We start from the raw sequence: 14,788 nt of genomic DNA, 5'->3' as shown, positions 1-14,788 counted from the left end.
CTCGTAAAGATGATAGTAATAACTAACTAGTAACTACTTCTTCTAGTCATTTATACCATTAATAAAAATCCAAATAGTACTTCTTGACCTAGTCATGCTTCCATCCTCAACCAAAAAAATAACCCAAAAGAGAAGGAAGGAAAATTTTCTGCACTTTTCCAAGTACGATCATATACATACATCTAGCCAGCCTTGCGTAAGAATCATACCCCTTGAGGTTCATCTTGCTTTTCTTTTTTATTCGTAAATGAACAAACTTACTTCTGTTTTTTTTAGAATTCTTTTGTCAAGCGAACACTTACAGGAAAGTAAATTTTCTTTTCATTTACTTCACTTCACTTTTCTCAGGACTAACATTCCTACACAACTTTTATGACACTTGAACGGAGCCTTAAGGTCTTCCACGGAATCAACGAGACACTTTGGTCCAAACCACATGTTCCCAAATGAATATGTTTACGTGTTTAGGTTGTAGAGAGCTCCAAGCCTATTTACCTAAAAAAGAAAAAAAAAAAGAGCTCCAAGCCTACACGACATGGAGGTAAAATAATTTATAGAGTATCTCCGAAGGGTATTGATAATGTCAAAATTGTTTTTGTTTGTGCCAAAACTGTAGTGCATAAAAACTTTGTACATTATACCATTAATTACTATAATTTACTCTTTCTAATCCTTCTCGCACATATTCGGATGTTCCAACCTGGCCAGTAGGCGTTTTCGTCGGAAGTCATGTTTCACTTTGAACCTGCTAGTGACAACTAACTACTATTTCTACTCATTTATGCCATCAATAAAAATCCAAATAGTACTTCTTGACCTAGTCATGCTTCCATCCTCAACCAAAAAAACAACCCAAAAGAGAATAAAGGAAAATTTTCTGCACTTTTTCAAGTATGATCATATACATACATCTAGCCAGCCTTGCGTACGTAAGACTCATAGCTTTAACTTATGATTGCACAATCATGGAGAAAACTTTCTTTGTTGGGTTTGTTCCAATGCTGTTGTTGCACAGTCTTGTAGCTATGGCAGCAGCAGCACCCAACATCACCACTGATGAATCTGCTCTCATTGCCTTGAAAGCCCAAATAACCGTCGACCCGGACCACGCATTGATGAACAATTGGACCATTGGCTCCTCGGTTTGCAATTGGGTCGGAGTTGTTTGCGGTGTTCGGCACAAAAGAGTCGTAGCCTTGAATATCCGTGGCATGGGGTTGATGGGCACTATCCCTCCGCACTTGGGAAACCTCTCTTTTCTTGTTCGGCTCGACATTACAAACAATGGTTTCCTCTCCCCAAAGAGCTGGCTAATCTTCGTCGCTTGAGATTCATCAGTGTGGTATTGAACAACTTCGGAGGACCGATTCCGCCGTGGTTGGGTGCCTTGCCTGAGCTTCAGTTCTTGTATCTTAGCAATAACAGTTTCACAGGTACCTTCCCACCTTCCTTCTTCTCTAACAGTTCGAAGTTAGAGGACATTAATCTATACGGCAATCGCCTCGAAGGGAAAATTCCACCGGAGATTGGTAACCTTCAAAACCTGAAAAAGTTAGTCATGGAATATAACCAGTTTACGGGATCAATACCAGCCAGCATCTTCAACATCTCAACGCTGGAAATTGTTGGTTTTTCATATAATGGCCTATCCGGTAATCTTCCGGCAACTGTGTGCCATCGTCCTTCAAAACTCCAAGCCCTTGCTCTACCTTGGAACAACATAGACGGCGAAATTCCATCTGGTTTAAGCGGGTGCTCAGAACTTCAGACTCTGTCCTTGTCGTTCAACAACTTCAGAGGACGCATACCAATGGAGATTGGCAACTTAACAATGCTTAAAAAGCTGTATCTTGGTCGTAACAACTTGGAAGGTACGATTTTGTATCTATTGTTAGTTGCTGTTGAAAAATCCTACCTCTTCTAGGTTTATAGATTTGCTATTTTTAAATCTCAATCAACGATTTACCAATCAATAACTAAACAAATCAAATAAACGAAAGCAACCAAACAACGAACGCAACGATATACGTGGAAAATCCTTAGCAAGAAAAAACTATGGAAAGGAATCTAACATTATAAACTTGACAAGAGGAATTTAAAAAGTAAAAAAATTACGATCGAAATTCAATTTTTTTTACTCCCTCCGTCCCATAATATTTGTCCGGTCTGCAAAACGATGACGTAAAAATAATACAATTTTTGCAAGAAAAATTTAAAACTTTCTCCATAATTCACTAGATATCGTTGAGTTCTTTTAATTTATGAAAAAAGTTTGAATTTTTTTAAAATAAATGCATTATTTTGAAGTTCTCGTTTTGCGAACCGGACAAACATTTTGGGATAGAGGTAATAATAAAGACGAAAAAATTGGCTTATTGGCTTATTTTGTCTTTATTCAAAAAAATTGGGTTTCGATCGTAATTTTTTGTTTTTTAGATTCCTCTTGTTATAACGAAGCAATAATCCCCAAAAAATTAACAAAAAACTAACAAATGCGAAAAAAATTTGAAAATTGGCTTATTAAACCGAACAACCTTAGTTGATGTATTTGTAGCTGCTTATTTATTTTTTCTTATAATGGTTCTCTAAGCAACAAATTTTAGAACCCATACCTTTTTGAGCTTATATCCAGGTATACGTGTCTGCTTCTGTTAAGTGATCGATTCTCTAACATGCAAATTTAAGGTTTAGTTGTTCGGCTTTGGTCCTTATTAAAAAAATTCGCATTTGTTAGTTTTTCGTCAATTTTTTGAGAATTATTACTTCGTCATGATGAAAGAAATCTAAAAGTAAAAAAATACCAACAAAATCCAAATTTTTTTGAATAAAGATGAAAAAATTGGCTTATGAAAAATTTTGAATAAGAACAAAAAATAATTCAGGATGAATTATTTAGCCGAACATTAGTTGGAGATGCCCCAGTACAGGTTCTGCTTTTCACAAGTTTCCTTGAGAAAAGGCTAGGCCCAAAGTTCTTACTACATACTATATGGCACTGCAATTCCCTGTTCCTATCGGATGTGGGACGGAATCTCAATCTAATCTTCCTTTGGCAAAATATTCACCACTGAAGTTCTCAGTGATATTAGCAATGAAGTGCAAATTTTAAAAATTCTAAAACCACAAACTTTTGCACAAACAAATTACACAACACACTCACATAAGCATAGGCTCCCCACCCACTAGTGGTGCAGCAGTGTGTGTGGAGCCCACACACTTATGTGAGTGTTTGTGATTGTAGAAATGGTTGAATTTTAAGATGGACAAAGTAAACCATAGGTTTGGGTCCTCTAACCCAAAGTAACATTTATTGGTGTATATTTTAGTTTTAGTGCAAATTTTTGCTGGAACCTCTTGGATTTTTGTGCTAACACTATTTTCAGGAGCATTTGGTTTTTATTTACGTGTCCTAGGAGTTTGGTGACTTGGGTGGCGACCTGCACCAATGAAGCATGGGCACTTCTAAAACCATGCATATTGCACAAGTACCTGTAACGCACTTAATTAGTACTGGTACTTTGCATGGTACTTCTACACAATCATGTACTGGGTACGCAAAACACGTATCAAATTCCTCTCGCTAGAAGTTGTGGTACCCTGGCCAAGCTTTACCTCATCCTGATTCCAGAATAGCATCATACTCTACACAGAGATGAAGCTAACTAGACAACACTTTTTTTATGCTTAGCATGCTTGCAGAATTAAGGATTCTAGTCTAAAGTTTCTCTTGTGTAATGACATTATACTCTAGTTCGTACCTTGAGTTTGGTGTTATCTATTGTCTTGATCTTAAGTCCAATTATTACATCCACTTCATTACCTAAATTAAAGAAAAACATTTGTTTCGGCCATACCCTAGCCGTTCCCATACCCTTTTTTAAGTTTTGCTGTCTAACCGGACCAGTATCCTACTGGTAAGTATTCGTACCCGTACATGTAGTTCATTTGCTACCACTCATCTAACCCTACTGATGCCAAATACAAAAGAAAAAATCATACAATTGCAAAAGAAAGAATTTTTACATCTTAGACTGACCTATTAGTAGCTAGATATAGATGAAGATATATTTCATGAATTCGGTAGACGTGGTTTATAGCTTTGTTTATGCGTTTAGAAGCGTTATAATTACACAGGAATTCTGTTGACATTGCAGGTGAAATTCCACAGCAATTGGGCCAACTTAAACTCGAGGTGTTGCGGATGCAAAATGATGGCCTTACGGGTCTCGTTCCACCAGTTATCTTCAATATCTCTTCATTAAAATATCTCAGTCTTGCAAACAATACCCTTTCTGGAAGCTTGCCAATGGATATGTGCCATCGCCTTCCATTGCTGGAACGACTTTATCTCTTTGGCAATAAATTCACCGGAAGCTTACCAAGCAGCATTGGAAACTGTACATCGCTTAAGGACTTCTCTTTGTCCCGCAACAACTTTACAGGTACAAGCTATGACCCTTTTCTACCTAGTCCGATCAAAGATTATGCTAGAAAATCTTTCTGTGGCAGCCAGTTTCAACGAAGTTAACCGAGGAAGTTAACTCTAAACCACACTGGCTTCAGATCTTCGTGCTAGTTTTTTTTTTCGAACTTAAAATTTTACAGTGTCTAGATCTTGATTTGTGGAAATAGAGAAAAACAGAGGGAAAAGATAGGCAAACAAAATTCAAGTAAACTGAGCTAAATTTATGTAATTTTTACCCGTGTTTCCAAAGAGAAGAAATTGGATGATTATTTGTCAAAAACCCATTTGTTTGTGGTTACCGATAGAAAACAACACAACCTGTAATTTCTTGTGTGCCATATTTTTTTTAAATCTTGAGAATACAAGAACCAAAAATGTAATATGGATGAATTATGGATTGCTGATGGAGGAGCTTATTCTTTTAGGAGAAATAAGAAAGAATGTCCACGTAGCTGAATCACATTTGCCAAGCTTCTGTTTGGCAACATTGTTTTGTAGGTTCCATACCACAAGAAATTGTCAAACTTTGTTGACTTTTGTGGCTCCAACCCATGCCTGCATTTGCTCAGCAGACAAGGAGCCTCCCAAATCTTTGACTGATATCCTCCAGTATCCTTCAGCCTCCTTTGTGGAAAATGAAGGGAGACTACCGTGGCAAATGAACAGGGTCTCATCTGGCTATAAATGGAGACCTTTGGTTCAGAGTGTTGTATCAGAAATCAGAGAGAAGAGAGTGATACACGAGTAGATTGTGAGGCAATACTGTGTGAGTCTGAGTGATTGTTGTAATCCTCCTCCAGTAAATATAGTGAATCCGCTGCCCCTCCGTGGATGTACCCGATTATTGGGGAACCACGTAAATCCTTGTGTTTCTCTGTGTTGTGTGTTTGTGTTTGCTTGGTTTGACTCTGGTTTAGCACTACAATTGGTATCAGAGCACGTAGTGTAGAACCAAGAACACAAAAACCACCATAGTTTCCGACTCTGCTTCTCAGTCCGTGTTCTGTCCGAGTCACAGAGCCACGTTTTTTTTTGATCCAAGAATCCGTTTGACCACTGAGTCTTGTGCGTCCTTGCGAGACGATTCCAACGCACCAAGACCCATCGGAAACGGAGTAACAACGAGGTCACACGCTCCGTTCGACGGTTGAGCGTGAAAGAAGCTGCTGCTCGCCGGATCTGTTTTTTTTATCTTTTCAGAAAACAGAGTTTTTTTTTACTTTAATATCTGTAAGGAAGAAAACCAGGTGCTGGTTTTTGACTAGTCAAAGCCAGGGGAAATTATCCAGTGCTACTGGCTCACCTAGAGACGCTGATGTCAGCTTGACATCATCGATCCAGAAGCTTCAGAAGGCCAGAAGGTTACGCCAGGCAGCACGCCACGTGTCACCCAGTCATCAGCCACGTCATCTGCCACATCATCAGAGAGGCTGAGTCATCAGCCACGTATTCAGCCACGTGTCTTTCCACGTCAGCGCCAGGTGTGCGCCACATCAGCAAAAAGGCCCAGTCATTAGCGCCCAGTCAGCATTTATTGCTGAGTCAGCAGGTCCAGTCAGTCCTAACCAGAGGGAATATTCTCTGATCCAAGGAATATTCCAGAAGGTGTTATTTTGCGATTTTGGAGCCATTTCAACTCTGATTTGCGCAAGTGAGTAGTCGTTCCTGACTATTCTCGACGTTCCGGATCCAACGCCGCACTCTGTTTTCCGTAACTCAGCTCCGACATTGGTGTTTTGTCTGTTGGTTGGCTAAAAAGCGCGTTTTTGGTGTTTTCTGTGCACCGGATATTCACGTGGGTGGAGTTTAAGGAGTTCTAATGGCGGAAGAAGAGTTTAAGGAGACCTCGGAAGTTTCTTCGTCTGCAGAGAAGAATACCGAGCATCCCAAGGTCACTTCGAGCAGTTATGGGCAAAGGAATACGGTTTCCAATGCTAAGTTCGAGGTGGAGAAATTTGACGGAACAAGTAACTTCGGCATGTGGCAATGCGAAGTTTTGGATGTTCTGTATCAATAGGAGTTGGATATTACGTTAGAGGAGAGGCCGAACGACATTTCAGACAAGGATTGGATAAAGCTTAATCGCCAAGCTTGTGGCACCATCAGACTTTGTCTTACGAAGGATCAGAAATACTTCGTGATGAAGGAAACGTTAGCTAAAGAGCTATGGGAGAAATTGGAAAACAAGTACATGACGAAGAGTATTGAGAATCGGTTGTATCTCAAGAAGAAGCTCTACGGGTTCCAGTATGTGCAAGGTACGACTATGAACCAACACTTGAACAATTTCAATAAGATTTTGGCTGATTTGCAAAATCTAGACGTTTTCATAGAAGATGAGGATAAAGCTTTACTGTTGTTAAATTCATTGCCTGATACTTATGATCATTTGACTACTACTTTATTGTACGGTAAAGAAGAAATCAAGTTTAATGACGTTTCAAATGCTTTGATGAATAACGAGGTACGGAAGAGGGATCAGCAAGCTCACCGTGACCCGTCCGCATCAGCTTTGACAACAAGAGGCAGAACCGACACTAGGAGGACTGGTGGTGGAGGGCGAAGGAGGTCTCGCTCAAAATCAAGGGGGAAGTCTGTAGAGAGAAGATTGGGGAAAGACGAGTGTGCCCTTTGTCGTCAAAAGGGGCACTGGAAGAAAGATTGTCCGAACAAACAACCAGCTGCAAATGTTGCAGAGGAGACAGAGGATGATCTAGAGTCAGCACTATTAGTTTCATCATCACCTGACCATTCAGATGAGTGGATACTAGATTCGGGATGTTCCTACCACATGTGTCCCAACAGGGACTGGTTCTCGAGTTTTCAAGATCTCGATGGAGGAGTTGTTTTGCTAGGCGATAACACCGCTTGCAAAGTCCAAGGGATAGGTTCAATCCGTTTGAAGTTGCATGATGGGACGTTTAGGGTGCTAACAGACCGGACTTGAAGAAGAATCTCATTTCGCTTGGAGCCTTTGATGTGAAAGGATACAAGATTACGATGATGGGTGGAGTGCTAAAGATAGTTCGAGGGGCGCTCATTGTCTTGAAAGGTAGCCGAAAAGGAAACTTGTATTTCCTAGACGGTTGCACAGTCACAGGGAGAGTGGCCGTTACTACTAGCTCAGACGAAGACGATGCATCCAAGCTATGGCACATGCGTTTAGGGCATGCTGGCGAGAAGGCCTTACAGGGTTTAGTAAGGCAAGGCTTGTTGAAAGGGGCCAAGACAGGGAAAGTTGGCTTCTGTGAGCATTGTATATTGGGCAAACAAACTCGAGTCAAGTTTGGCACTGGAGTTCACCGCACAGAGGGGATTCTTGACTATGTTCATTCAGATGTTTGGGGGCCGACCAAAAATGTAACTTTGGGAGGCAAATGATGGTTCGTGACATTTATTGATGATTTCTCCAGACGTGTCTGGGTTTATACCATGAGGCACAAGTATGAGGTCCTTCCAATCTTCCTTCAGTGGAAGAAAATGATGGAGACGCAGACAGGAAGGAAAATCAAGAAGCTGAGGTCAGATAACGGTGGCGAGTACAAGTCAGATCCTTTTCTCCAAGTCTGTCGGGAGGAGGGGATAGTCAGACACTTCACAGTTGCGGGGACGCCGCAGCAGAATGGAGTAGCAGAGCGCATGAATCGTACTTTGGTGGAGAAAGTTCGGTGCATGTTGTCAAATGCCGGGCTTAGCAAGGCGTTCTGGGGTGAGGCTCTCAAATATGCCTCCCATCTTGTCAACCGTTTACCGTCAGCAGCAATCGGAGGGAAAACTCCGATGGAGGTATGGTTTGAGAAACCAGTTACAGATTATGATTCATTACATGTTTGGGGTTGTTCTGCTTACTATCATGTAACTGAGTCCAAGTTAGATCCACGAGCCAAGAAAGCTGTTTTCTTGGGTTTCACTTCAGGTGTTAAGGGATACAGGCTCTGGTGTCCCGAGTCCAGGAAGGTGATTCTAAGTAGGGATGTTACTTTCGACGAATCTGCTATGTTACAGCAGGTTCCTTCCAAGGAGAATGTGGAGCCGAATGCCCAGCAGCAGGTGGAGCATTCAGAACAGGTGGAGGTTGAGACTCCCCTTGTTCCAGCCAAGACTGTTCAGACAGTCAGCCGTCCTGAGGATCAACCCGTTGATCAGGATGTCATTATTGAAGAGGAGGCTTCATTACAGGAAATACCACAGCAGCCAGAATCCATTGCAACCAGCAGACCGAGGCGGGAAATCCGGAAACCTGCTCGATATGCTGATACAGTAGCTTATGCACTTCCAGTGACAGACGATGATGTCCCCTCCACTTACCGGGAGGCAGTGCAGTGTACAGATAGTAACAAGTGGAAAGAGGCAATGGATGAGGAGATGGGTTCACTCTCCAAGAATCAGACATGGGATTTGGTTCAACTTCCCAAGGGCAAGAAATCTATTGGCTGCAAGTGGGTTTATGCGAAGAAGGAAGGTACAGGATCTGAGAAAGTCAGGTTCAAAGCAAGATTGGTAGCCAAGGGTTACGCACAGACAGAGGGGATCGACTACAACGAGGTGTTCTCCCCTGTCGTCAAACATTCGTCGATCAGGATCTTGCTTGCATTGGTAGCACAGTTTGACCTTGAGTTAGCCCAACTCGATGTCAAGACCGCTTTTCTACACGGAGATCTGGATGAGGAGATCTATATGGCTCAACCAGATGGTTACAGAATTGCAGGAAAGGAGAATTGGGCTTGTAAACTGAAGAAGTCGCTATACGGGTTGAAACAGTCGCCGAGACAGTGGTACAAGCGCTTCGATCGGTTTATGATGGAGCAGGGGTACACAAGAAGTCACTTTGACCATTGTGTTTACTTCTGCAAACTCCCGGATGGATCATTTGTCTATTTGCTCTTATATGTAGATGACATGCTGATTGCATGTAAGAGCAAGGTGGAGATTGACAGACTGAAGGCTCAACTCAGTAAGGAGTTTGACATGAAGGATCTCGGGGAGGCAAAGAAAATACTCGGCATGGAAATTCAGCGGGACAAGGCGAAAGGCACAGTTTGTTTGACTCAGACGCAGTATCTGAAGCGAGTGTTGCAGAGATTTGGGATTGACAGGAAAGCCAATCCTGTCAGTACACCTTTGGCCGCTCATTTTAAACTTAGTGCATCGATGTCGCCGCAGAAGGAAGACGAACGGAAGCAAATGGCTCAGGTTCCTTATGCCAATGCTGTGGGAGCTTTGATGTATGCTATGGTTTGTACGAGGCCGGACATTTCACATGCAGTTAGCATGGTCAGTCGATACATGCACAATCCAGGGAAAGAGCACTGGCAGGCTGTGAAATGGATTCTACGGTATTTTCAGGGTACTGTGGATGTTGGATTGAAGTACGAGAGAAACAGAAAACTTGGTCAGCATTTGGTTGGTTACGTGGATTCCGATTATGCTGGTGACCTAGATAAGCGACGGTCGACTACAGGGTATGTGTTTACACTTGCTGGAGGGCCAATCAGTTGGAGGTCAACGTTACAGTCAACGGTGGCTTTGTCTACTACAGAGGCAGAGTATATGGCAGTGACAGAGGCTTTCAAGGAAGCTATTTGGGTACATGGTTTGATTGAGGACTTGGGAATTGTTCAAGAAAACGTGGAGGTTTTTTGTGACAGTCAGAGTGCCATCTGTTTGGCGAAAAACCAGGTTCACCATTCCCGCACCAAGCATATCGATGTTCGGTTTCATTTCATTAGGGAGATTGTAGAGGAAGGGGATGTTCTTCTTCAGAAGATTCCGACTGCAGATAACCCTGCGGATATGCTCACCAAAGTGGTTGCAGGGATCAAGTTCCAACATTGCTTGGACTTGATCAACATCTCTCGAGCAGTGCGCGCCTAAGGGCGCAGAGGGCAGTGTTGATTCAATGATTGTCGCCAAGGTGGAGATTGTTGACTTTTGTGGCTCCAACCCATGCCTGCATTTGCTCAGCAGACAAGGAGCCTCCCAAATCTTTGACTGATATCCTCCAGTATCCTTCAGCCTCCTTTGTGGAAAATGAAGGGAGACTACCGTGGCAAATGAACAGGGTCTCATCTGGCTATAAATGGAGACCTTTGGTTCAGAGTGTTGTATCAGAAATCAGAGAGAAGAGAGTGATACACGAGTAGATTGTGAGGCAATACTGTGTGAGTCTGAGTGATTGTTGTAATCCTCCTCCAGTAAATATAGTGAATCCGCTGCCCCTCCGTGGATGTACCCGATTATTGGGGAACCACGTAAATCCTTGTGTTTCTCTGTGTTGTGTGTTTGTGTTTGCTTGGTTTGACTCTGGTTTAGCACTACAAACTTGGCCTAGAGGGGTTGGACATGTTTGATAATAGTCTAACTGGGGTGTTACCATCAGATATCTTCAATATCTCAACCTTGAAGCTTCTATCATTTGCAATGAATCATCTAACAGGCCATCTTCCACCAAGTATCAGTGGTTGGTCGCCCAATATCAGGGAAATTTACCTGGGCCAAAATGAACTGAGCGGAACAATCCCCGACTCTATCTCAAATGCTTCTAAACTCTATGCCCTGGACCTTGCCTCCAACTCATTCACTGGATTTATACCTGATACACTTTGTAGTTCAGAATCCCTTCAGATGATCAACTTTGGATGGAACTATTTGACAAGCAAATCTTCTATGTCACAGCACAACTCCTTCAATTCATTAATGAAATGCAAAAACCTAATTATGTTGATTGTTTCGTATAACCTACTTAGTGATATTGTCCCAGTCACCATTGGGAATCTGTCCTATCTTGAGATTTTCTGGGGAGATAATTGCGGAATTATGGGCAACATTCCTGGAGCTATTGGTAATTTGAGCAACTTGATGACCTTAAGTCTACAAGACAACTACTTATCTGGGACAATTCCTGCAACGGTTGGACAATCACAGAAGCTCCAATATCTGAATTTGGCAGGCAATAAACTGCAAGGTTCCATCCCAAACACTTTATGTGGCTTGAAGAACTTGGGTTACCTATTTTTAAGTGGAAACCAGCTTTATGGGTCATTGCCAACGTGCATAGGGAATCTTACCTTCCTAAGGAAACTCCTTGTACAGTCAAATGGATTAACTTCGGTAATACCCTTGTCGCTTTGGGATATTAAAGATCTTTTGGTTCTCAAGCTGTCTTCAAATTCTCTTAGTGGAGAATTGCCACCCGAAATTGAAAAGTTGAATGTTGCAGTTGTAATCGATCTCTCCAGGAATCAATTATCTGGCGAGTTGTCAAGCTCAATTGGAAACCTCCCAAACTTGGCGGAATTCTCCTTAGCTCAGAATAGGCTCCAAGGTCCTATTCCTCAGTCGCTTGGTAGTTTGACAAGTTTGGAATTCTTGGATTTGTCTCGAAATAATTTGTCTGGCACAATTCCTGGATCCTTCGAGAAGCTCTCGTATCTTAAGTATCTGAATCTGTCTTTCAATAAGCTGGAAGGGGAAATTCCAGAACATGGACCTTTTACAAACTTGACTGCTCTATCCTTCATGTCAAACAAGGCACTATGTGGTTTGCCTCAGTTTCAAGTTCCACCATGTCCTCATACCCGTAAACGACCAACAGAAAGAAAGATGCTTGTACTGAGATGTGTTTTACCAATTGCTGCATCAGTAATACTGATCACTTTGGTGCTAGTATTTGTGTTGACAAGGTGCCAAAAAAGAAAGGCAAGAATTCCAAATCAAGATAATATGTTTCTTGTGACAACAAGAAGAAGGTTTTCATACCGAGAGCTTTTTCAAGCAACTAGTGGATTCACAGAAGACAAGTTACTTGGTAAAGGAAGTTTTTCATCAGTATACAAAGGGACTCTTTCTGATGGACTGACGGTTGCAATAAAAGTTTTTGATTTGCAAATTGAAGGTTCACTAAGGAGTTTTGATGTTGAATGTGATGTAATGCGTAATACACGTCACCGGAACCTTATCAAGGTCATTGGCAGCTGTTCTAACCCTGATTTCAAGGCTTTGATGGTTGATTACATGCCCAATGGAACTCTAGAGACGTGGTTGCATAATGTCCCTGACTATTGTCTGGATATCCTACAAAGAATGAACATAATGATTGATGTTGCCTCCGCATTGGAATATCTTCATCATGGTCATTTGACACCTGTGGTTCATTGTGATGTTAAACCAAGTAATGTTTTGCTTGATAAGGATATGGTTGCACATCTAGGTGATTATGGCATCGCAAAGCTTTTACGCAACCAAGAGTCCACAGCACAAACCAGTACACTAGCTACAATCGGGTATATTGCACCAGGTAATGTTACTATTTTGCAGATTTTAACCAACATGTAAGGTTTTCTCTTTGTTTTGTTTTTTTCTTTTTTGTTCTTTTCAGTGTCTAGTCTACTTGAGGCTCTCTTAGAATTTCATCCTTTCTTGCTATTATGTTCAGTTTTATTTGTATCTAACGACCAAATGGTGTTACATATAGAGTACGGATCAGAAGGAATTGTATCGACTAGAGGTGATGTATATAGCTATGGTATACTGTTGTTGGAAACATTTTCAAGGAAGAAGCCGGTGGATGAAATGTTTGTTGCAGAAATGAGCTTAAGGCAGTGGGTGAAAGAGTCATTGCATTGTGCAGTAATTGATGTCATTGATGCCAATATGCTAAGGAGGGGTGATGAACATTTTACTGTCAAGGAGCACTGCGTAAAATCCATCATGGAATTGGCTGTATCCTGCTGCGCGGAGTCACCAGAACAAAGAGTCAACGTGAAAGATGTCCTCACTACCCTCACAAAGATTAGAGTTGAGTTTCTTAAAAACGCTCAGGCCAAAACAACACAAGAAGTTGTAAGAATTTGATTTTTGGTTTCATCCTTTTCCTTTCAAGATGTTTCTAGAAATTTAATAGGAGTATACGAAAAGAGAAAACTACCCAGTGCATGAGGCTTCCGTTATTGCAGGGTCTGGTAAATGGTTGAATGTATGCAGCCTTACTGCAAGTGAAGAGGGTTGTTTCTATGACTCGTCTATGAAGTTAATCTATTGTAGTTAATCCTCGAGGGACTCGAAATATGCAACTACTATGTTCTAGGAATTTGAGACTTTCCTCCTTTATTAATTCAGTACTATGACTGTATTTTCATTTTCAGCATCTACTAGTAATTTGTGGCTTTACTGTCCTGTACCAGTTCAGCATCTACCAGTAGAACTGGACTTTACAAGCCATCCCACAACTTTCCTTCCCAAAATAACCCTCCAAAGCAAATGAAATAACTAGCCCACCCAAGTTCCATACGACACTTCCCTCCTGCACTGTTCCCACCCTTACGACGCTTCCCAAACGAAACCTCCGATATACACTCCACGCTCCTTAACGGAATCCAAATCCATAACAAAATCCCCATTCACGCACCTCCAAATCAAAGCAGTACACACCTCTCCCACGCCAGCGCCTGACAATTTCATCGGCTTCTCTGCTATCTCCTCGCGACGGCCATTAAGTTCTCCATCCGCCATTGCCTGTCGCCTAGAATACCCTCCGACTGGAGCTCTACAATTTCGCACAGTAAGAATTCCCAAAGGTATTAATGTGCCTAGAATACCCTCTGACTGGAGCTCTACGATTTCGCACAATAAGAATTCCCAAAGTTATTAATGTGACGTCGAGTTCCAGATCAGAACATATTTGGTCACTGAGAAAAATCATTGCACTTAGACTCTCCACCCTTGGACTTATTTTCTCCTCCCTTGGATTCGAATACTTGTTCAATGGTATTGGGCCACCATGTGGTGGTGACCCGACACTCTTATCCACCACACATTTTTATAGAGTCCATGCGCTTAATCCACATAAATGTGATGGATAAGACTGTTGGGATACCACGTGACAATGCCCTAAGACCACTAATAATTTTTCCTTGGACTCACTCTGTCAAGGCGGTCCACCTATCTGGTCTGTCAAAGTAGTCAAAATCAACCCCCCACTTTCATATGAAATACACACATTCTCAAAGATTGTACCAGTCTAGAAGCAGAAGTTGGGGGATTCCAATGGCGTGAAGATCATCCTTGGTCATTAATACTGTTTTGAAACTTCACTCAGATTCTCAGATTACGGTGACTCCCATCAGTTAAGGACGTCCAGAAAATTCTCCATACACAAACAGGATTGAGGATTGCAGGAGAATGCCGAACCAGGGTACAAGCTCCATTCGCCATACTCCTCAGGAAGGAAATCGAGTAGCTGACTGTTTAGCTAAAATGGGAGTTGAGCGGGAGACTCATCTCATGACGTTGATGACTTCTCTAAGCGAGTTTCTGGACAAGTTA

At 41.8% G+C, this 14,788-nt stretch overlaps 2 protein-coding genes across 3 annotated transcripts; both read left to right on the top strand.

Annotated features, from left to right (window-relative positions):
- The first annotated feature begins 965 nt into the window (after positions 1 to 965).
- LOC131314084 (LRR receptor-like serine/threonine-protein kinase EFR) lies at positions 966 to 1,328 on the top strand. The gene has a single exon (XM_058342576.1). It carries the CDS (start codon positions 966 to 968, stop codon positions 1,326 to 1,328), a length of 363 nt encoding a protein of 120 aa, XP_058198559.1.
- A 134-nt stretch (positions 1,329 to 1,462) lies between these two features.
- On the top strand, positions 1,463 to 13,601 carry LOC131314872 (receptor kinase-like protein Xa21). Of its 2 annotated transcripts, none has more exons than XM_058343784.1 (5): positions 1,463 to 1,871; positions 4,155 to 4,442; positions 4,964 to 4,992; positions 10,790 to 12,761; positions 12,939 to 13,601. In XM_058343784.1, exons 1-5 carry the CDS (start codon positions 1,559 to 1,561, stop codon positions 13,316 to 13,318), a joined length of 2,982 nt encoding a protein of 993 aa, XP_058199767.1. In that variant the 5' UTR covers positions 1,463 to 1,558; the 3' UTR covers positions 13,319 to 13,601. The 2 variants fall into 2 exon arrangements, with proteins under 2 accessions (XP_058199767.1, XP_058199766.1); XM_058343783.1 differs by having other exon boundaries at positions 4,937 to 4,992.
- The last annotated feature ends 1,187 nt before the right edge of the window (positions 13,602 to 14,788 follow it).

Source organism: Rhododendron vialii, chromosome 13a (genome assembly GCF_030253575.1).
Source record: "Rhododendron vialii isolate Sample 1 chromosome 13a, ASM3025357v1".
Classification (NCBI taxonomy): domain Eukaryota; kingdom Viridiplantae; phylum Streptophyta; class Magnoliopsida; order Ericales; family Ericaceae; genus Rhododendron; species Rhododendron vialii.
Note: the sequence above shows the minus strand (reverse complement) of the source record. Positions and strands in the feature narration are given on the sequence as shown.

Excerpts from the sequence above, each read along its gene's own strand:
- LOC131314084 (XM_058342576.1), top strand. The coding sequence starts at position 966 with ATGGAGAAAACTTTCTTTGTTGGGTTTGTTCCAATGCTGTTGTTGCAC.
- LOC131314872 (XM_058343783.1), top strand. The coding sequence starts at position 1,559 with ATGGAATATAACCAGTTTACGGGATCAATACCAGCCAGCATCTTCAAC. Across the intron at positions 4,993-10,789 it reads CACAAGAAATTGTCAAACTT|GGCCTAGAGGGGTTGGACAT; the intron begins TGTTGACTTTTG and ends CACTACAAACTT. Across the intron at positions 12,762-12,938 it reads AATCGGGTATATTGCACCAG|AGTACGGATCAGAAGGAATT; the intron begins GTAATGTTACTA and ends TGTTACATATAG.